This window comes from Gossypium arboreum, chromosome 11, assembly GCF_025698485.1.
Source record: "Gossypium arboreum isolate Shixiya-1 chromosome 11, ASM2569848v2, whole genome shotgun sequence".
NCBI lineage: Eukaryota > Viridiplantae > Streptophyta > Magnoliopsida > Malvales > Malvaceae > Gossypium > Gossypium arboreum.
This window is the reverse complement of record NC_069080.1, coordinates 122,395,697-122,418,511: the sequence shown is the minus strand read 5'-3', so window position 1 is coordinate 122,418,511 and position 22,815 is coordinate 122,395,697. Positions and strand designations below refer to the sequence as shown.

At 32.0% G+C, this 22,815-nt stretch overlaps 2 protein-coding genes across 2 annotated transcripts; both read right to left on the bottom strand.

The window, feature by feature from the left end:
- Positions 1-11,427: 11,427 nt before the first annotated feature.
- LOC108471806 (histidine kinase CKI1-like) lies at positions 11,428-15,041 on the bottom strand. Its single transcript, XM_017773372.1, has 6 exons — positions 14,850-15,041; positions 14,099-14,761; positions 13,635-14,010; positions 12,956-13,542; positions 11,703-12,881; positions 11,428-11,628 (listed from the first exon to the last, which is right to left on the bottom strand). The coding sequence occupies exons 1-6, from the start codon at positions 15,039-15,041 to the stop codon at positions 11,428-11,430; spliced, it is 3,198 nt and encodes a 1,065-aa protein (XP_017628861.1).
- A 612-nt stretch (positions 15,042-15,653) lies between these two features.
- On the bottom strand, positions 15,654-17,588 carry LOC108471805 (universal stress protein A-like protein). The gene is made up of 4 exons (XM_017773370.2): positions 17,174-17,588; positions 16,973-17,085; positions 16,767-16,885; positions 15,654-15,761 (listed from the first exon to the last, which is right to left on the bottom strand). Exons 1-4 carry the CDS (start codon positions 17,349-17,351, stop codon positions 15,656-15,658), a joined length of 516 nt encoding a protein of 171 aa, XP_017628859.1. The 5' UTR covers positions 17,352-17,588; the 3' UTR covers positions 15,654-15,655.
- Positions 17,589-22,815: the final 5,227 nt, after the last annotated feature.

Below are 22,815 nucleotides of genomic sequence, written 5' to 3'. Positions count from 1 at the left end.
TTATCTAAAAAGACAAACTTACATAAGTTTCCCGGAATACATGCTCAAAAATTAGCTAAAACAGAGCATAGTTCGGATAAATTGCCAAGACTAGATCCAATTACTACTAGCATGAAAGTTAAACAATTTTTAGTGTTGTTCTTTGTGTATTGTCCCGAACTACTATCACTTCTGTTAGGAAATTTACCCATTATGTAATAAACATATAACTGCTTTCTATATATTTGAACGATGAATAAATAAATAAATTTAATTTCACATTTCACTATTATGTCTTTTGTATTTCTGTCTTTCATGTTTTGTATGCATAGCGAAATTGTGACAAGTAAATATTAGTTCATTGATTGTCTAAGTTCAAACTGATGATAAGTGGCACTGTAAGAACACTTACACTGTGAGAAAGACAACTTACTTTAGTAGATAATATAAACGAGTCTATAATACCGTAAAAGAATCAAAGTGAACATTTGATTCAAATACTTAGAATGATTATTATGTCGTCTATAATTCCAATTGGGGATATGCTAGTCTTAGCTCTCAAAGCAGTTAACTGCACGGGTAGAGACATAGATATAGTCATTGGAAGAATGATACATTGGACTGGACCTAAATTGAATTAATTCTTAATCCTTTTGTGAATTAATTCACTTGAAACGTTCATGGTGTGATTTACCTAAATTTTGAATTAGTCAAAAGACTTGTGTTTGGCATGGCTTTACTAGCAATAATGGAATTTATAGCTCGATTAAAGAGTTAACAATATCCTTTTATTGGCATTGTGTGGATTGATAAATATGGAACGTGGTCAGGGGTAGCTTGTTCATGAACAAGCAATTTATCACAGTTATTTTTTTACAGTGATCATATTAATCACTAAGAAGACACAATGGTGACAATGAAATAAATAGGAATCAAGGATATCATATGAGGGTAACACACACATGACGAGGTCATTTCAAAAAATAGTTGGATGAATTGCTTTTGTAAAAAATATATAATAAGGAGTTTTCAATTATGGTACTTCTTGTTGATTAACTCCATGATTAAGTAAATTGTGAATTATCAGAACAATATTTCTAGACATAATTGCAATTACTTTAGCCTAATTGTATATGTTTGATTAGTCCCTTCGCTAACTCAACAAAAAATTGATCGGATTGCATTTGAATCATAAAAAAAATTCTACGACTTTGGAAATAATTTGATTTAGTCACTTTATTTGATGTGAAATTAAATTATGCAGTCGTGAGAATTGTTCGACTAGAAAATTTGATTAAAAAAATTTCTTGAAAAATTAATTTGGAAAATCTTAGTGATTTTTGGGAAAACTAATTTTGATAAAGCAAAATTAAATTAATCAAGTTAATTAAAATAAATATGATATTCTTATAAATTAATTTTCAAGTCAAATAATTGACCAAATAGGTAATTGAACTTAAAAATTGGACCTAAGATCGAACATTGGGCACGAGAACCTAAAAATTGATCAAACTGGGCTTGGTATGTGAAACCGAACTGACTGTCCAACGAATGGTTGAATCGAATTGGTTGGGCCGTCACTAGCTTGGGCCAAATCGGTAATAGTTGAATCTGCTCGGGGTGTTGCACCTACGATGGCACCACTGAACATGATGATGCTGGCGGTGGTGACGATGACATTCCAGTGGTCGACGGGTGGTCTTTCGGCGGTTGAGCAGCGGAAGAATCACACTCCTATTGAGACTCTACTAGATAATTTGATTTCAGATTAATTATTCTAAAAAAATATTATTTTAATAAGATTTAATATTTAATATTTATATTTATTTGATAGATAAATATTCTATTAATTTAATCAATTTAATATTAAATTTAATCTAATATTTATCTTGATAAGTATTATAGTAATTTAATATTAAATTGATTAAATTTAATCATAGTTGAACTCTCTAAACTTTCCCTATATAAAGAAAGTTATACTAAAGATTTGGCGGATCATACTAAACAGTCTGTCTGACGAAGTGTTATCTGCCCAAGTGATTGTATTGGCGTATGCGAGAGAGCTTTCAGTATCTGCCACATAAAAAAGTAAGAATTTGAATTCATGGTATTTTGCCATGTTAATGAGAAGTTCGTGTTGTTTGACAAATGGTAATTATGGACTGAGTATTCGCCAAAGGTATAGTACACTTAGTATGTCTGGAATACTATGCTAGTTAGATTTATAAATAGTTCGGTTAGAAATCAATTGTATAGCCTAGCTTGCTAATTGTGATGAAGGGTATTTAATTATGTTCTTCAAAAAACTGTATGTGACAACCCGAATTAGGGCCTAATCGGAATAGTGGTTTCGTGACCACAAATCCGAGATAGAAATAATTGTTTTATAATTATTTTGGGGTTTATGATATGATTTCATGATTTCGTGAAAATTTCGTGATGAAATTCTGTGCATTGCACGCTTAAGTTGAGATTAGGGACTAAATCGAATAAATTGTAAAACTCGTGTTTTAGAAGTTTTTAGTATGAAATTGCTTTGGGATATTAACTAGGAGGTCTTAAATAGCAATTTGACCCATTCCTAAGTTATGGACAAAAGTTGGACATGGAGGGAATTTTTTTGAAAGTTTAGTAGTAAGGGCATTTTGGTCATTTGTATATTAAATGAAATAAAATGGGAAAAATAACACAAAATTGGTTATCATCTTCATTAGTTGCTGCCGAAAATTGCTCTCCTCCATAGCTAGGGTTTCTTCAACTTTCAAGCTTCATAATCAAGAAAGGCGTGGAATTGACCTCGAACGGGGGAAAGAAAAAGTTTTAGACTAAATTGCAAAATTTCCATATTTTGCACCGAGGTAAGTTTGTATGTAAATAAACATTAACTTCATTTACATTTTTATATTTCAGCCTATTATATATATTCTAGCTGATATTGTAGCATAAATCGACTATTGGAAGAATAGAAATAAATAATAAAGAGAGGAATCCCGGTTGAACATTCGGCAAGATTGAATAAAATTGATGGAGCGTAGCTAGGTCACATGTATGGTGTTGAGTGCCCATCATGTGTACAAGAGAGCTACGAGATACTATGTAGTAGCTAGGTCACATGTGTGATACGGGACGTATCCCATGTAGACAAGAGAGCTACGTGAGAGATAAATGTAGCTAGGTCGCATGCGTGATTCCAAGTGAAGGACACCATGTAGACAAGAGAGCTACGAGACACATCGGCTAAGTCGCATGAGTGGTACTAAGTGTTCACCATGTGTACAAGAGAGCCGAATTAAATGAAATATGATGGTGGGGATGTGTGCTGAAACCATCAAGTATCGAGGATTAATCCGAATTGTTCAACGGGATGGCTTTGTGGTGACATTGTAGTCATGGACCTACACTTGTGATGTATGAAATGTGGTGAAAATGATTTGTGGTATATATATATGTAAGTTAAAATGAGGTTAGTGCAAAGAATGGGTGAAAGAGTGAAATTAGCATTAAAACTGTTTTGGACAGTAGCAGTAACGTGATTTTGAAAAATCACCAAAAATAGAAGGAATTTAATTGTAGGTTGAATGAGATGTTAAATTAAAGCTTAATGAGTCTATTTTCATATAAAAGAAACATAGAAAGCAAAGGAATTCTATATTTTGAGATATTTACAATTGTGTGTGACTTGCTCAGGATGACTATGTGGTCCCCTGTTCCAACTTTGAAAAATCATTAAAAATTGTACAAAAAAAATTAAGAAATATAGTTTATATTCCTAAATTTCTTATTGAGTCTAGTTTTAAATAAAATAGGTTTAATGGTTATTTTAATTGTGTACTGAGAGAAATTCAATTCGTAGTGAACAGAGGTCAGATCAGTTGAGCTGTGTAATAGGGGAAACTTTAACTAATAAACTGTACTAATTGGCTGAACCAAAAATTCTATAAAAAAATTAGTAAAAATTTTTATGAGTCTAGATTCATGTAAATTTTACGGATTTGAATTTCGAGTTTCGTAACTCGAGTTATGATTTATTTAGTGATCATGACACAGGAGGGACAGCTTGATCAAATTGGAGTAAATAGTAAAATTTAAAAATATGATATAATTGAGTTATGTTGTAAACATATTAGATTCCTTATTTGTTATTTATATACTTACTTACTAAGCTATAAGCTTACTTTCTTTTCTCTCATTTGTCTTATAGTGTCATCCAGCTAGCACAGGAGTTAGAGATCGTAGAAGATCCGCCCGCACTATCAATACTCTGGGTATCTGAACTCAACATTTTGAAATATGGCATGTATAGCAGACTTAGTTATTTTGTTACGTGTCATAATTGTCTAGGTTTAAATTACTACTTGTAGTATCAAACTAATCATTTTGGACGAAGCCTTTGAAATTGGTTTGTATTGTTAATGGCATATGTTATAATGATTCATGATCAAATTGCACGCCATATTTTTGTGGGGTTTTATTTAATAGTATATACTATAATTTGTTAATACCTCGTACCCTGTTCCGGCGACGGACACGGGTAAGGGGTGTTACACTGTAAACCATTATGGGGGAAAATTCTAACATGTGTGACACTTGTTAAAATTCCCTAGGTAAGTTGAGTCATATTTATATGTGAAAGATGAGTTTTGGAAGGGATTCTTCTTTCTTCTTCTTCTTTTTCTCCCTTAAGTGGTATTCCTTGATTCATTCCTTGAGTCTGAATGAGTATTACATCGATAATCTAGAAGTTATGGTTCTTTTATGATCTGTGGTTTTTTCGTTCCATGGTAAGTGTTTTAGCTCTGTATCTTAAGTTTTGAATGAGTAAATCTATAGGTGGTATTTGAGCAGTAAAATTGTAAGTATAAGGTTTTTGTATGAAATTGTTAGCGATTAAGATGATAAGTAATTTGAATGTACAAGAGTAGTAATATTGAAATTATGTTTCTAAGCAGTGGTTGTTGCTGGTTCAAGAGGGATGTCTGGGTTTGGAGTTTAGAACTGCAGTAAGTGAGTGTCAAGTGAGTCTTTACTCTGACTCTCTTGTGTAAATCTATCAGATAAAAATAAATATATATAAAGGATGATGATGACTATAGTGATCAGTAAATGTATGATCATAGTAAGGATGAAATAGGTATTACTGTGTAAAGTTCTAGTTAAGAAGAATATTGATTAATAAAAGTGCAGGTGTATTTATGGTGCGAAAGGAATGATAGTCAGAATACAATCATTTGGGTAAGTAAGAATTGAGAAATGTCCCATTGTGAAGCCTTTGGTAGGGCAGCTACAATGCTAACCAGATTGGCATATCACAGACTAAAAACAAGTATAAGACCATGAGGTAGAGGCTCGTGGCAGCTTGGTATGAATTGGAACCATTCATGGCGTAGCCTCCAATAAGATGAGATTGAAAGGCAAATTACGATACATGAATGTGTATAAGACCATGTTGTTAAGACCCATGGCATAATGTGATATGAATGTATATATGTTCACAGCGTTACCTTTGAAAATGAGTAAATCAAAATGGCAGATCACAATACATGAAACTCTGTATAAGACTACGAGGTAAATGTTGGGAATGTGTCCATATTGTAGTAAACATGTAACTATTTTCTATTTAATTGAACGATGAATAAATAAAATTAATTTCACTTTTCACTACTATGTCTTTTGTATTTCTGTCTTTCATATTTTGCATACTTAACGAATTTGTAACAATCATATATTAGCTCATTGATTATCTAAGTTCAAACTGATAATAAGTGCATTGTAAGAACGTTTACATTGCGAGAAAGACAACTTATTTCAGTAGATAATCTAAACGAGTCCGTAATCCGATAAAAGATATAAAGTGAGCATTTGATTCAAATATTGAGAAGGATTATTATGTCGTCTATAATTCTAATTGAGGAGATGACTAGTTTTGGCTATTGGAGCAGTAGACTCCATGGGTAGAGACATAGATGTATTTATTGGCAGAATGATATATTAGACTGGACCCAAGATGAATTAATTCTGAATCCGTTTGTGAATTAATTCACTTGTGACTTTCATGGTGTGATTTACCTAAATCTTGAGTTAGTCATTGACCATGCGTATGTAACTTATGTGCTTTGATATAATTGGAGGCTTATGCTCTAAAGATGATCGTGTCGATAGCCTATATGTTGGGTACATTACTTGTGTATGACATGACTTTACTAGCAACAGTCGAGTTCATAGCTCAACTAAAGAGTTAACAATACCCTCTCATTGGCATTATGTGGATTGATAAATATAGAATGTGACCATAGGTTACTTGTTCTTGACCACAATAGTGGCAATGAAATAAAATAGGATTGTATTGAATGAACAGATTTAACTCAAAAGAATCAAGGATATCATATGAGGGTAACACACACATGACGAGGTCATTGGACAAAGTAATTGGATGAATTGCTTTCTTAAATAGTATACAATAAGGAGTTTTCAATCTTGGTACTTCTTGTGGACTGACTACATGATTAAGTAATTACGAATTATCAGAATGATACTTTTAGACATAATTGCAATTACTAGAGCCTAATTGTATATGTCTGATTGGTTCCTCTGCTAGCTCAATAAAAACTCAATCGAACTATTTTTTTAATTAGAAGAAAATTCTACGACTTTTGAAATAATTTAATTGAGTCAATTTATTCAATGTGGAATTAAATTAGGCAGTTGTAAGAATTGTTCAATTAGAGAATTTGGTTAAAGGATTTTCTTGAAAAATTAATTTGGAAAATTATTAACGCTTTGACATGACAGATCTTGATTTACAATTTTAAGTTTATATCATATCTTGTTTTTACAGTTCTAACAACTCAGTCTCAATCTTATCAATACCCTGAATCTTTCTAGGTACAGCCTTTCCTTCGTCGAGACAACCACTCTCAATGAGATGGTAAGGACTATCAACCATCAAGAGGGCCCTACTATTAAGAGAAGTGTTGAAATGTCGGCCAATCTTAACAATGTAGGTTGAGGAGCTAAGAGATTTCTTTCCATCACCTGATTCGATCCTATCTTGAATACTCTCATGCTGAAAGGAAGAATTATCTCATGAGCCATAGCATTCACAGTCCAAATGTGACTTGGTGCTTGCGACCTTGAAGAGGGAGATTCAAACACAACCTTGTATTTGGGGTATTCTGTGTCATTGGTTTTGAACCAAGTTCTACACTCCTTTCAAAGGCATCCAACCATCCTTTAAAAGTCAGCAAGGACAATAGATATCAAAACCATCTAGGAACACTTAGGCAACAATAAGAACTAAGTCATACTGTTATCAAAGTATTGCCCTTATCATGCTATTTTAGTCAATCTTTTACAATATTGTCAAGTCTCATACACAGTGGTGGAGCCACTAAGAGACCCAAGGGCCATGGCCCCCCTAATACGTTAGATTTTTAATTTAGGCCCTTTATAATTTATAAAATTTTAAATTAGTAATGATAAAATTACACTTTGACCCCTCCAAAAATGATAAAAATTTGATTTAACATTTTAAAAATTATAAAAATATAAAATATTAAAATGATAAAATTACTTTTTACTATCGTAAAAATATATAATTTAATTTTGCTCCAAAAAGAATTTTTTAGCTCTGCCACTTCTCATATGTCTCTCTTTAATATCAGGTTGCCTAGTTATCATCACAAGAGAAAGAAATCTGAAAGAGAAAGACGTCATTCCAATGACTTAGAGAGGCAACAGGGGCCAATATGATTCTTTACTTAATCTTGTTCCCTAAAACTTTATGGATATAATATTTAAAAACGTAAAGCCTTCTCCTTCACCAAGCTACAAGAATGGAAGTGCTACATTGCATGAAGGATACCTTGGGACTAGGACTTTCCCAAATGACAAACATAGTAGCTGGTTTGTTACTACTAGGTTACATTATGCACTGAATTGCGACTGCTGTAAAATATTCCACTCTTCTATTTGCAGTTATATTCAGAATTACTCAGTAGCTTTGTTCTATGAAAAAAAAAACTTAACAATATGAAAAAAGAACAGAACACATTTTTGAAAAAAATCTCCAAATGAACCCATGTAAATAGCCTGATGATCAAGGGTGTTCATTGCCTCAGGTGTGACCTGGGTTTGAGTCGCGCTAGTTGCGTTTGTTTTTTGGGCTTTACCCTATTATTGTAATTCATCAAAAAGAAAGAAAATCTCCAAGTACGCGTGAAAAGCGTAACATACGCTTGACCTTTTAACTATAACATCCACAAATTTTTGAACCTCTATTATTTGAAATTAAATTAAATTTACTAGAACTCCTTTATTATTAATTTTAAATTCAATGAAATTAAGTATTTGCATCCAAAATATACCACACAAAATAAGGAAAAATGGCCTTAGGCTCCGTTTGTTTCAACGAAAAAGTTTTTATAAAAAAATAAGGCTATTGACCCTTCCTATAGTTCTATATTTTTGAAATTCTATTTGAATTCATTTCATTTGTATAATTACACCAAATTAAAGTTTATGTATACAATTGCACATTAAATTAAAATTCATGTATAATTTTGAGATTTATCCTAATTTTATTATAAACTTTATTCTTAACAAATATTTTGGTTAAATATTTATAACAAAATTTAATTGATATCTAAAATATATTATTTATAATGTTAATTGAAAGTAAAATTGTTTTAAATTTATCCTATTTATATTTTGTAAATATAATAATGCGTATAAAATAATGTATATATAAAATTTGCTTTTGAATAAATTAAAAATTAAATATATATAATACTTGCAAAGAATCCATTGAAATAATACAAAAAGCAAGTAGTAAGACACAAGGAGAAGGAAATAGCTTCTTCTTCTTTTTTCTTTTCTTTTTTAAGTAGATTAATACCCTAAATCAACATAAAATAAGTTAATTTTGTCTTAATATTTTAAATTTTTCAATCTACACGAGAAAGTAACTTTCTCACATTTTACTATGAGAATTACCATATTTATGGGAAAGTAATTCCCAATGAAAGGTTAGATCACAATGAAAGTAAATAAAAAACATACCAAATGTTGAAATCATTTTCCAAACTGATTAAATTATCAGGAAAGTGGCTACTTTCCATAATCGTACCAAACCCTACTTAGAAATAAGAAACCCAATCAACTTCTTTTTTCCTTTTTTTATAATAGAAGCCCGATTGATTTACTCAATATGTTATATATATATATATATATATATATATATATATATATTGTGAGAAGGCAAAGCCCTATAACAATGAGACTAGTGCAACTTGAATCCAAGTCATACCTAGAGCAATGAATATTTTGACCATCAGGCCAACACGAGAAGTTTTTCTATATGTTAATTTTTGTATGTATATTTATTTAATATACATAAAAAGTGTATTATACGTTTATATATCAATATATATTTAATATTCAAAAATAAATAAATATTGAAGATATATGAAAAATATTCATTATATATCTATATATTTAATATATTAACTTGTAAATATAACATAATATATTTTAACTTGAATATTTAATAATATATATCATATATTATATTAACTTGTATTTATATATATAAATCTGTAGGTACCAAGTTAAAGTCACTGATTTTAATGTCCAACAAAAATTAATTTTCTTTTAAATTAATCCTCCCCAATATTTTTAAATTAAAGATAAATTAGATGTTTTCTTTTATAATTTTTTGTTAATTTTACTAACTTTTGGTTATTTTTTATTTTAATATTACCATATTTTGGCTGAGAAAAAAAAAGAAAGTGACCTGTTCAACACCCTATTTACATTTCTTTCTATATTAATGAATTATTTTTAGCAACATTTTCAACTTTAAATTCTTTGAATTTATATATTTCCTCTTGAGCCTTAATTCGATTGGTTTGGGTATTATTGTCAATGTAGAAAGGCGTGGTTTAAGTGCGCTGAAGCGCATTATCCTCTTGTTTATGAGCTAGGAAAGAGTTATAGATAATTCTAAATATTGTATAAAAAATAATAGATATAATCAAAACCTATAACCATTGTAAGATTTTTTTAGGGTAAACAAAGCATATATCAAAACATAAAACCAATAATACCATCAAGAAAACGACTCATTACAAATTAATAAGTTACTATTTGAATCATTTTGCTTGAAGATTTTTCCTACATTTAGTTATGATATATTGTTTAAATTAGTGTTCCTTTTGATTCCATAAAGTAGTGCTTCTATTTGATTGTCCAGAAAAGAAAATTAATAAAATAAAGAAAATAAAATTAGAAAGCTTGGGTTGTTGTTATTTGTTTCTCTAAATTTAGAACTTAGATTTGTAGTGGTTTATTGCTTAGCCTATTTGTATAATAAAAATTTGATTTTATTTGATTCAATGTTTTTATTCATGGTATTAGTTAGATTTGATCATGGGCTTAGGAGGATCGACGCAAAATTTTAAATCTGTTTTTTAGATTCGGGTTTGATCCGATTCCAAAAATAAACCTAAAATTCTACTTAAGTCTGGTCCAGATTAACAATATTAAACTGGAGCCCAATCTGGCCCGTCCATTTGATTATTTTTTAGATTATTTTATATAAAAATAAATTTAAAATATAATACATCAAATACAATTAAATTAAGATAGTTGTAACTTAGCAAACAAATAGTAGTAAAATTAACTTAGCAAACAAATAGTAGTAAAATTAACAATAAAATAAGAGTTATACAAATATCCAAATAACAACAACAAAATAGTAGTAATATAATAATGAAATGACAACAAAACAACAACAAAAAAAGTTTAGGCTGATTCAGATCAAGTTAGGGCCAAAAATCCTACCCAATGCTTAACTCGTTTAGAAAACAAGTATTATTTTTTATCCAAACCCATTTTACAAGCCTATATCTTTTCTTAAATCATTCCACTTTTCGAACGGACCTTCGAACTTAAGTTGGTGGTCCGACCCATAATCAGGTTTAGTATTAATATATGGTTTTTTTTTCTTAAGTTTGATCATTCTTTTTAAGTTCTATTGATTGTGATTACAAAACGAGACATATATCAAACATATGAAAGATTCGATATTTTTCCTATGATGACAATGTAGCTTAAATAAATAAAACAAAACATATTCTCTATGCTTAATTCTTGTTGTATTAGCTATTATTGGACAAGGTAAGTAGAGGTCTCTAGAAGCCTCTAGACTCTTTCCATTGTGTCTCTTTCTTGCATGATTTAGGTTGTAAGTAGCATTTGAACATCTTTCCTCCCTTACTTTCTTGTCTATATGGTTATATACAATTTGTTAGCATTCAAAATACCAAAGCATTAATTCAATTTATTAACATATTCATTAACAAAAGTTTAACTACAAATATCATGGACTATCACTTCAGTGACATACATCTATTACTTACAAATTATACGAAAGTTAAAATTTTAAATAAATTATTTAGATAAAGTTGACATAATTTCAAGCAATTTATCAAGATTCAATGGCTTAATCAAATAAGAATTCATTCCAGCGCCGGTAGTTGCTTCCTCAGATAAAGGATCAGCGGTTAATGCAATCACTGGTATACTAACACCATACGATTTCTCCTCCCTTCTTATTAGTCTTGTTGCTTCATATCCATCCATCACCGGCATCTATAAAAAAAAAAATTCTCAAATTTAACTATATGTATGCTAATTTTTAATTGAGGTCAATAGCACTACAATACCTGGCAATCCATGAGGATAAAATCATAAGGTTGAGCTTTGCGTTTGTTATTTTCTTTCAACATCTTGCAAACTTTATCGACTGCCTCTTCCCCATTTGTACACACTTCAACTTCTGCTCCAAGTTTCTTAAGCCTTTCACTTGTTATCCTTCGATTTAGCGGAGAGTCTTCAACTAAAAGAATTGTCTTCTCATTCAAAGGCTTCTCCGTATTTTCGTTTATCATTACCTGCTCGAGAATTGTCTTCTCATTCGGCTTTTTTATTATCATCGTCTCTGTATTTTCGTTTATCACCACCTGCTTGAGAATTGTCTTCTCATTTAAAGACTTTTTAATTCTCATCTCTGTATTTTCATTTATTGCCACCTGCTCAAGTGACGGAGGATGAGATGAAGAAGTCCTATGTCGATTGGTCCCCAAGCAATTCTGTTGGAATTCTTCACGTTCTGGAAGTAGATGCAGCACTTTCATTAAGCGTGATCCATGGAATGGTTCACTTATTCGTTCATGAAAATGACTAACTAACTTATCCTCTTCTTTTCCACCTCTCAAACGGGTAACCGGATTATCTAACAAGACAAACTTACATAAGTTATCCGGAATACATGCCCGGAAATTAGCTACAGCACAGCACAGTTCAGATAAATTGCCAAGACTGGATTCAATTACTACTAGTATGAAAGTTGGACAATTTCTAGAGTTGTTCTTTGTGTATTGTCCCCAACTACTATCACTTCCTCCTTTGATCCCAGCAGATGTATCATTTGTTCCTGCAGTAGAACTGCTTGATGCAGATTTTGCTGGGAAGTTTGCTGAACTTGACTCGGGCCTTCTTGAAGAATTGCTGTAAGAATAATCCAGCTTGCACTTTATCTTTTCGAGCAGCCGATGAACACATTTCCCTTGCTTTACTAATGTCACTTTTATGTTTAAGCTTTCCATATATTTCTTCAGAACTCTCTTCCTTTCTTCCCCTGTTATGTAGAGTATGACATGAGAACTAGCTGCAGGGCTCCTAGAAATGGAACAACGTGGTTCACCTCCATTCACAGAGTCTTCTAAGGGTTCGAGAGTCGGCTCGGGCTGACAAACCGTAAGCATAACAGTGAACCTGAAACAAGTGCCTCTCTCACCAGGCTCTTTATCAACAATGCCTATTTCTCCATCCATCAGCCGCACCTACAGAAAACAACATTTAATCATAAAGTACAATATGCATGTATCTTACAATTTAAGAGGTTTCAAGCACTTACAATGGATTGAACAATACCAAGTCCGAGACCACATCCTTCTTCTTCGAGGCGACCTTCACCGACAGTTGTATCCTTAACCTGAATAAATTCTTCATAAATAGATGCTTGCTTGTCTTTAGGAATTCCCTTGCCGGTATCGTCAACCTCGAACTCAAACTCCATTTTGTTGAGATTTTGTTCAGCTCTATGAAGTGCATCCATATCCTCAAAGTCTTCTTTCTTGCAAAATAATAGGGATAGACACTTCGATACTAAATTACCATTAGAAGCAATGATTTCTTTTTCAAAACTTCGTTTTTTGACGACTGCACGAATCGAGACGTGACCATCTGATGTAAACTTAATAGCATTGCGAAGTAAGTTGAACAAAATTTGTTTAAGCTTAACTCTATCACCTCTCACCAGAGATAGTTTACCAATGGAACCATCACAAGGATCAAGTACAACATCAACGCCCTTTTTGATACCTGAAGGATATTCGATATCGACAACGTTCTCAAGGAGTTGAGCCAAGTTGAATTCTTCTTCTTCGAGATCCATCTTCCCGGCCTCAATTTTACCGATATTCAATACTGAATTTAATATATCTGAATGATTTTATCAAAGTAAGCATTAATGAATATAATAAATAGTAGCAATTTAATATTGCATAGATGCAAGAATCTTATATCAAACTCACCTAGAAGGTCCTTGTTGCAACTCTTTATCTGAACCAAATTTGCAGCTAACTCGGGGTGAGGATGAGCATCGGCATGACAAAGATCGAGCAAAGTTGATATTGCAGCCAAGGAAGATCGAATGTCGTGGTTCGCCCTCAAGTAAGTTCGAGTCTTAAACATGCTCTTGCGCTCCGCTTGTTGAGTTGCATTCATTTGTTTTACGAAAGCAGCGCACAAGTACATTTCTCTTTTTGCTGCTCTAATGGAAAAGAAAATGAAGATAATGAACGCAACCAATATGGATATAAACATGAGAATAAGAAGCAATAAGGATAGCTTGGTGTTCTCTTCAATGATGGTGACCAATCCGCCCTTGTGATACGCTAACACATACACCTGAAAATCAAGTTGTAACCATTGATTAGCTTAATCAGCATTGAACTTCAGACAAAAGGGTCTTTTCCATTGATGCCAAAAGACTTACTGCTTGAACTCCAGCAATCTCAACTGTGGAGCAATAAAATGTGTACTTCTCTCCCATAATTCTCCCATGAAACGATACTCTGTTCCCATCAACAGGTTCACACGAACAGTAACTGATACTCCGTATCGTACTACCGTCAAGTTCCGATGGTCGAATTAAAACTGTGTTGTTATTTACTATAATTTCAGCATTTGGAAGCTCGGATTGCACAATCACATCCCCGTCGACGGTAGCCAAATGGAAGTACCCTCCACTAAAGTTTAATGCTGCAAAATGATCAATAACCACTTGAACAGGGAAACCAACAGATATAACACCACTTCCATCCATAGTAACAGAGCTAAGAAATAGGCTATCTTGATCATCATTCCATCCTTTGCCGAGAGAAAAATACCCTTTGGTTCGATTTAAGGCTTCTTGAAACCATGTTTCGTTTATTCGATTCGTGGCATTCAAAGTAATTGCCTTTCCATACAAGACGCCAGTATCACGATTGACCAGCATACTATACCAATGGGAAGAAAAGGAAGTGTTGCAGAATACTGCTAGCTTTTGGTCGTCCTCATCATTGTAATACGAAAACATCAAGCCATTCAATCCCACGTAAGAAATCTGTGATAGACTTGGAATTGTTGAAAGCGCAATGAACAACGACGGTGCAATCTGACATACAACAAAATGTGTTCACAAATCACATTCATGTCACTGAAAAAACCGAAACAAAAACTGTAATTAAACCTTGACAATGTACCACCTTTTTCTCAATTGTAACAAATGATAGCTCGGATCCATTTAGCGCCGAGCTCAATGTTCTTGCTAAGTTGAGTGCTGATGTGTTGAGAGGAAGCAAGAACCTTGAAGTGGCTTCGATTGCCGAAATCGAGTTCTGGTGTTCTGAATAAGAATCAGACGTAAATCTATCTCTGGTATCGTTGTTCAACATGCATAACTTTCTTGTTAGATACACACAAACCCCCTGCCATCAAGTTCAACAATATGTAAGAAGAAGAAGATTGAAGAAGAGGAGAATTAGTTAAGTTCATGAGACTGATAATTACTAAAATGATAAGAGAACAAATTGTTGATAGAAGTATTTTGGGACAATTTCTCTGCTGAGGCATGTTGAGCTTGGACTATGACTTGAAACAATCAAACAAGTATAATCATATAACAAAATCACTGAGAAATACAGAGTACCATAGTTAATGCAAGTATTTAAAGAACAACACCGAATTGAAAGAGAACAAAAGATTTGAAAAAAGAATTGAAAGATTCATTGAAATCAATAACAGAAAACTGGTAGAGGGATAATAGGGAAATTGAAGAAATGAATATATTATTAAAACAGAAACCAAAATGAATTCAAAAATTTAAGCAGTTGAGAATTTAAATTTAAATTGCATCTTTTGGAAATTTTACATTCAAATATGCAAGTTTATTCAACAAATAACATCACAAAGATATGAAAGTTTAAGATTGTAGAATGGAAGAAAAAAGAAGTGAAATTTGGATATAAATAAAGCAGAGTGTGAGTGAATATGTAATCTAAAATTCCCATCATTTGGTTCCAGTTGCAGAGGAGGAAGATTTGGGCTTCTTCACAATCAAAACAGGGCACTTCACATTCTGTGCACAGTGATTGCTTACACTCCCCAAGAATGCCCTGTCACCCAGAAATTATTCAAACCATATATTAAAACCTATTTAGGCCTAATCACTAATTCCTATCACATTCATTCTTGTAATAAATTTAAGCTGTAATAGAAAATATAGTATGAAACAATAATCTGTGATATTCCAGCGGGTAAAATTTGATTCGGTTAAAAATTAAAAATAAAATTTAAGTTTATCGAGTAAACATAAATAAGTAATCCGAGTTCGGATCGAGTTAAATTTTAGAATTCAAATAACTCAAATAATTTGAATAATAAATTTGTGTAAATACACTTTCGGTCCCTATCAATTTTGAAAATGAGTAAATTGACTTCTCTCAACTAAAATTAAAAATAAATTCCAAAATTTTAAAATAATTTTAAAAATCAAATTATTTATAAAAATTCCAAAATTTATATTTTTAAAAATATATTTTAAAATTAAAAATTTAAATTTTTCTAAAATAATAATTTAGAGGAACTAAATAAATTAATTAATGATTCAAATTTATGGTATTAAAGTATCTTATTTTTTATTATTTTGTTTTGAAAAGTTTTCAAACATATATGATTTCAAATATTTTTGGATATGTTTAATCTTTTAATTTAACTCAAACAATTTTACTCAACTTGGTTTAAAAAATTTAAATCAAATAAAATGATAAAATAGAACTCGTCAACTCAAATTTTTTAAGCTCTAATCACAATTGCCTATTTATTTGATTCTCCTATTAATATTAATAATAAGCTTTAATTCAAATAATTTGACATGAAATTTTTGAAAATCCTATCAATAAAATTATGCTAATATATATAGAGAGAGACTTATAAAAAAAATTAAACTCTTAATAACGACATGATTAGTATTTTTCGAATTCAAGTCATATTTAAGACAGTGAATATATACGACTGAAATTATGGGTGGGTAATATTAATAATAATAGAAAGACGAAAGATTAAATAATTAAAATAAGAATAGTTGAGGATTAGACCAAAAATTGAGAGAGATTACCCACCTCTGAATAAGGCCATAGCCATGGCTTCCCATAACAAGAACGTCAGCATTGATATTCTCGGCAACCCGGCAAATCACGTCCCTTGGATCACCACTCTCTATTATCACCTCTACTTTAACCTAATTACCCAAAAACCCCTTCAATTCTCAAAACACTCAATTTTGATCCTCCAAATAAACCAAAACAAGAATTACTCAGTAACTCACCTCATCATCACCTTTCTCTCTGCACATCCTTTTGGCCTTTTCAATGATACAATTCGCCACATCGTTGCTGTACTTGTCCACGGTGGCCAAAACATCAGCAGAAAACAAATACCCTGAAACAAAAACCACAACAAATTTAAAAAAAAAAATTACCCATTATTGCATGCATTTAGATTTCGATATTAAAAAAAAAAAAAAAACCTGTGCCATCGAGCGAAGAGTGAAAAGCTTGTGCAGATCTAACGTAAAGGAGGAAAAGGGTATCTTTGCAACATTGAGAAATGATGTTCTTGAGGCACCATGAGAGAGCGTACATGCTCTCCTCGCCTTCATCCACGGCTACCAGGATTTTGCGGTCCTTATCTACAACATCAGCCATTGGATCTAGGAGCTCGGATTTGAACAGTTAATGAAAAGTTGCAAGTTTTGATGGTAAGCTGTGCAGAGGGAGAGTGTAATGGATCTTATAGAAGGGAGTGTTTCGGCCTTTTTGGGTGGTTGGTTTTGTCTCAAACGTTGCATGCATGTATCAGACATAAACAATCTGTGTCTTGTCTGGTTTTTTCCTTTTATTTAATTTGTATTCATTTCCTTACCATGTTATGTAGAGAGTGTTGGTACACGTAAGATTTTAGATTAATTCCAAATTTTAAAGTTAAAAAATTATTAATTTCTTATTTTTAAAGTGGTAGTCGAAGGATAAGTTTCATCTTTAGCCCATTCTAAAGAATAGGATCTCCTTTTGAAGCCAGTAGCAGAGGATATAACACGTAGATATTTCAAAATACATTTGCCGAGGGTTCTTCCGTGCATTTCTGGTGGTCAATGAATAACATCACCAGATTCCACCAACAAGTTCTCACTAACTGCCCTGATGCGAGTCCATAGACATTGAGCATCTCCACAAAAATGGGGTGAAGAGGTGGTAAGAGTTTTTCTTTACCCAATGGTTGAGGATTCGATTATTGCATTGGATATGAAGTAGTTTTAAAACTCGTGATTAGTATCTACCCTTTTAATGGACCTACGGAATGTAGAGGATTAGTTATTAGGCTCACTTCAATAGATATATTGAGAAATAAAAAAAACTCGAGATGAAGGGAAGGTGAAAGTACTAGAGGTACTCATGAGTCAGGCTTAAGAATGATATATGTTTGTCCAAGTCCGACTTGGCCTGAAATATAGATTTAAAATTTTGTCCAAACCCGCCTATATTTGTAAAAGACTAACTCAAGCTCATTTTAACACTCTCATATTATTTTTAAAAATTTTAAAAACTATATATATTATATTATTTTAATATTTAATATTTAATAATTTTATACATTTTAATTTATTGAAATTTTTATATAATCATTTTAATATTATTTTAGTGTTTACATTAGAGTAGTATTATATATTTAATATAGATTTATTTGTTTCATGTGTTCTAAATTACATAATATACAAAAATAACATAATATAAAGTATTATAAATTTAAAAACGGGTCAGACCGGGCTTGCGGCTTAAACATTCAAACCCGAGCCTAACCCATATATTAAATGGGTCAAGTTTTTTTTGTTTAAACTTATTTTCGAGCCTAATATTTTTGTTCAAATCCTCTCAAATTTTGAACTAATCTTCGGGTCTGGGTAGATAACCTAGACATGAACAATGAAACTCATCCTTAAATGCACATAGAGGTATAAAGAAAGCTAATATCCCCCCTTCCCCCTTGGCCAAGCCACCATACTAAGCAAATTTCCCCACTTGGAAATGTCGATTCCTACTAATAATTGTCCAATTGGAGGCCACGACACTCTAACAAAACCCTTATCGCTTTCTCTATTGTTGTGTGTTGAGATTGACTCGGTTAAGCAACAAGTAAAAAAAATAGCGAAATAAATTGAGAAATTGAACACACAAATTTATTGTGGAAAAACCCCTCCAAAGAGGATAAAAAACCACAGGTAAAGATAATTTTACTATAATGGCAAAAAAACGAAAAGTACAAAAGGTGGAGATAAAAACTAAACCCCGAAAACTCGAAAACAAGGAACCCTCAAAACATAAACACAAAATTCTCTAAATGTGTTATGAGTTCTAATCTCTAATAAGTGTATTTTCTAAGGTTGTAAAAGAGCTTAGGCTAAATTCATAGATCAAATAATAATAAAATAATTTAGACTAATCAGAGTTTGATTGAAACAAATAAACAGAGTTTAACTGAAAGATTATTTCTCAAGTTTGACTGAAATAGGAGTCATACTCAACAAATCTCCACCTTGACTCATATTTCTCAAGTTTGACTGAAATAGGAGTCATACTCAACAAATCTCCACCTTGATTCATATTTCCATAACGTCATCTTTGCCAAAGCTTGCAACGAGCCTACCATGAACTATGCAGGGAATTAACTGAGTTGAATCTGTGCTTAGAAACTAGAAGACTTCTAGCCTTTGACTTGTACACTGCCAAATCAAAATTAACCCAAGTTTGATTTTCACGAACACAGTGCCCTAACTTTTCAAAACCTGCATCCAAAAGAGAACCTCTCTTCAATGAAATGGTCATACCTTTTTCCCTCCTATGTCCAAGTTGCCTCCGCTCCAAACGAGTTGGCTTCAACTCCGTAACAGATGAGGGACGTCTGATTTCACCGGTTACTATAGAACCTTCCAGAATATAAAAACTGTCGGTTCTTTTACCTTTCAACAAAACGAGAGCTTCACAAGATACTTTAATGTCGCTCGACTTGATATTGATTCTGCATCCTTTCAAGTCTAAAATACTCAAGGAGATGAGATTCTTTCGTAAATTTGGTACATAACTGACATCTGAGAGTGTCCTAATCGTCCTATCGTGTATCCTAATTTTAACAGTACCAATACCAATTATCTTACTAGATGAATAGTTTCCCATGCGCACAACTCCACCTTCAACCGAACTATATGTGGAGAACCATTCTCTATTGGGACACATGTGGAAAGAACATCCTGAATCTAGGATCCATTCAGACATAAGCTTGGAGTTATCGCTCGTTAACACTAACAAGAAATCATCACTGCTTTCATTGACCAAAAGTAGCACCAACTACATCTTTCTCGTTACTTTCAACAGCTCTTTTATTTCGCAGTTTATTGTAAGAATCTGCTTTGACGTGACCTAACTTTTTACAATAGCGACATCTTTTGTCTCGTTTCTTTGATGCTACCAAAACGGAAGCTTGCTTATCTGTCTTGTTATCCAAACAAAACTCATTGTCGAGTTTGTCTTTATTCAACAAATGACCCTTCATATCTTTGAATGAGAGTTTGTCTTTGTTATAAATCAGGGTCTCTTTGAAAGACTTGTATGAAAGGGGTAAAGAGCACAATAATAGCATAGCCTGATCTTCATCATCAATATGAACCTCAACGTTCTTTAAATCATTTAAAAGAGTAATGAATTAACTGATGTGATCTCTAAGAAGCTCACATTCGTTCATGCAAAACATAAAGAAACGTTGTTTCAACACTAAACTGTTAGCTAGAGACTTAGTCGCATAAAGAGTTTTTAACCTTTTTCCATAAGGCAAATGAGATTTTATCCATCAATACCTCCTGTAATACCGTATTCGCGAGGCACAACTGGATTGCAGACAAGGTCTTTTCATTAAGCTCTTCCTATTCTGTTTGATTTAGATTCTTAGGCTTTTTCCCGATAACAACCTTTTTCAAGCCAGTTTGAACTAGAATTACCATCATCCGAACTTGTCACAGATTGAAATTTGTCTCACCAACGAATTTCTCAATTTCAAACCTTGTTGTTGCCATCTTTGAATGGGCTGGTCTATGAAAATTGAATTAGCTCTGATACCATTTGTTGGGATCGATCTAATTAAGCAACAAGTAAAAAAATAGCGAAATAATTGAGTAATTAAACACACAAATTTAACTTGAAAAAATCCCTCCAAAGAGGATAAAAAAGCACGAGTAAATATAATTTTACTATAATAGAAAAAGAACGAAAAGTACAAAAGATGGAGATAAAAATTAAACCCTGAAAATTCGAAAATAAAGAATCCTCAAAACGTAAACACAAAATTCTCTAAATGTGTTATGAGTTCTAATATCTAATAGGTGTATTTTCTATGGTTGTAAAAGAGCCTATTTATAGGCTAAATTCATAGGTCAAATAATAATAAAATAATCTAGACTAATCAGAGTTTGATTGAAACAAATAAATAGAGTTTAACTGAAAGATTATTTTTTAAATTTGACTGAAATATAAGTCATATTCAACATTGTGCACTCAAATGACTAACTTTTGTTCTTAATATTTTGATAACACAAGAAAAACATAGAAAACAAAACAAATTCAAGAAAAAGAGAAAAGAAGCTCACCCAGCACACTTGAAGAAAACCACAAACAGGGAAAAAAAGGCCCCTCCTCCCCCTTCTCCTAGTTAGATATCTATACTGATGTTTTCTATGGAGAGTGAAGAAATTCATACAGTGCGTCATCCTCATCCAAGAGAACCTCATTCATGGATAAACCTGTTAGTGATGGGGGGTTGGCTAACATGTTGGCTTTTGTTTTTTAGGGAACCAATGGTTTATAAATGGGTTTCTAATGTCTCTAATAGAGATAATGACAGTCATATTGAGGGGAATTGGGTTTAGATCTATCGTCTTAAGTTTTTTCCCAAATTAAACAGTTGTATTTTCTTACAAGTATTATTCATTTGGCACAGAAAAAGAGTGTCTTGCTACCATTTACCGACAGATACTATGGAAAAGATTGAATTAGAAGGAAATATTCAGTCCTACAAAGAATTTGTTCTTCTACTTTACTTCTTATACCAAAAGTCTCATCTCCTTAAACAACTTTATCCATGTTGATAAACATCTTCGTCGTAAGAAAAGTTTGCTAAATTAAAAAACCAGATTTATTTTTCATACTTATTTTTTAGACCAATAATTTATTGAAATCCTCTAAAAAATAAACAACTAAACTCTTGAAGATATATGTTTGGAAATGTTTGTCATCAAAAGACAAGATGTCTGCTGAACTCTTATGTCTAAGAGAGATTCTGAGATGGGCTTCTTTAACGAGTGTTAAGCTGAGATTACTGTTAAGCATCATTTATAGTGGACTTACCTATGCACTGGAGATATATGCCATCCATAAGCTAATATTGTGACCCTAAATAAAGAGGAAGGATGACAAACAGGGAAGAAAAAGTGACTAAAATGGTAGCTGCAAACCAGAAATATTTTGGTTATTAACATAACTGAAATAGCATTAATCGAATTAATCAAACTGTATAATCCTTTAATCATTAACCGAATCGAAATAATTTTGGTTAAATTGGTCAGTCCGAATTAACCAAAATTTATATGTTCTTGTCTTTTGGTTGAAACAAGTATAAACCATATAAAAAAATACATTAATAATGTTCATTTGTCGTGAAAGTTAACCGAAATTTTAAGTCTTGAAATACTACATAATTATTAAGTTTGGTTAATTCGGTTAATTACCAGATTTCAAACTAAATTAACCGATAACTGAAATTCGAAAAAATCATTAACCGACCTCCGACCGAACTAAGTTTGGTCATCACCGATTAACCGAATTAGACCGGTTCGATCTGTTAATTCGGTTTTAACCAAAGCTTGAACACCTCCACATATATATCCTTGAATATTTTTTTTTCTAGTTTTACAGTATTTTAATTTTGGATCGTATCATTTGAATTGTTCTAAGGGTAAACTAACCATTATTCACTTAATTATTAGCGTATTTTTTTTTTAGTCATTAAAGTACAAAAACTTTCAATTTCACCAATAATGTTTTTGATTGGTTCTGTTGTGATCACTTT

Excerpts from the sequence above, each read along its gene's own strand:
- LOC108471806 (XM_017773372.1), bottom strand. The coding sequence starts at position 15,041 with ATGTTGAACAACGATACCAGAGATAGATTTACGTCTGATTCTTATTCA. Across the intron at positions 14,762-14,849 it reads TTACAATTGAGAAAAAGGTG|ATTGCACCGTCGTTGTTCAT; the intron begins GTACATTGTCAA and ends GTTGTATGTCAG. Across the intron at positions 11,629-11,702 it reads TTATCCTCATGGATTGCCAG|ATGCCGGTGATGGATGGATA; the intron begins GTATTGTAGTGC and ends TTTTTTTTATAG.
- LOC108471805 (XM_017773370.2), bottom strand. The coding sequence starts at position 17,351 with ATGGCTGATGTTGTAGATAAGGACCGCAAAATCCTGGTAGCCGTGGAT. Across the intron at positions 16,886-16,972 it reads GAGAGAAAGGTGATGATGAG|GTTAAAGTAGAGGTGATAAT; the intron begins GTGAGTTACTGA and ends TTGGGTAATTAG. Across the intron at positions 15,762-16,766 it reads GGCTATGGCCTTATTCAGAG|GGCATTCTTGGGGAGTGTAA; the intron begins GTGGGTAATCTC and ends TCTGGGTGACAG.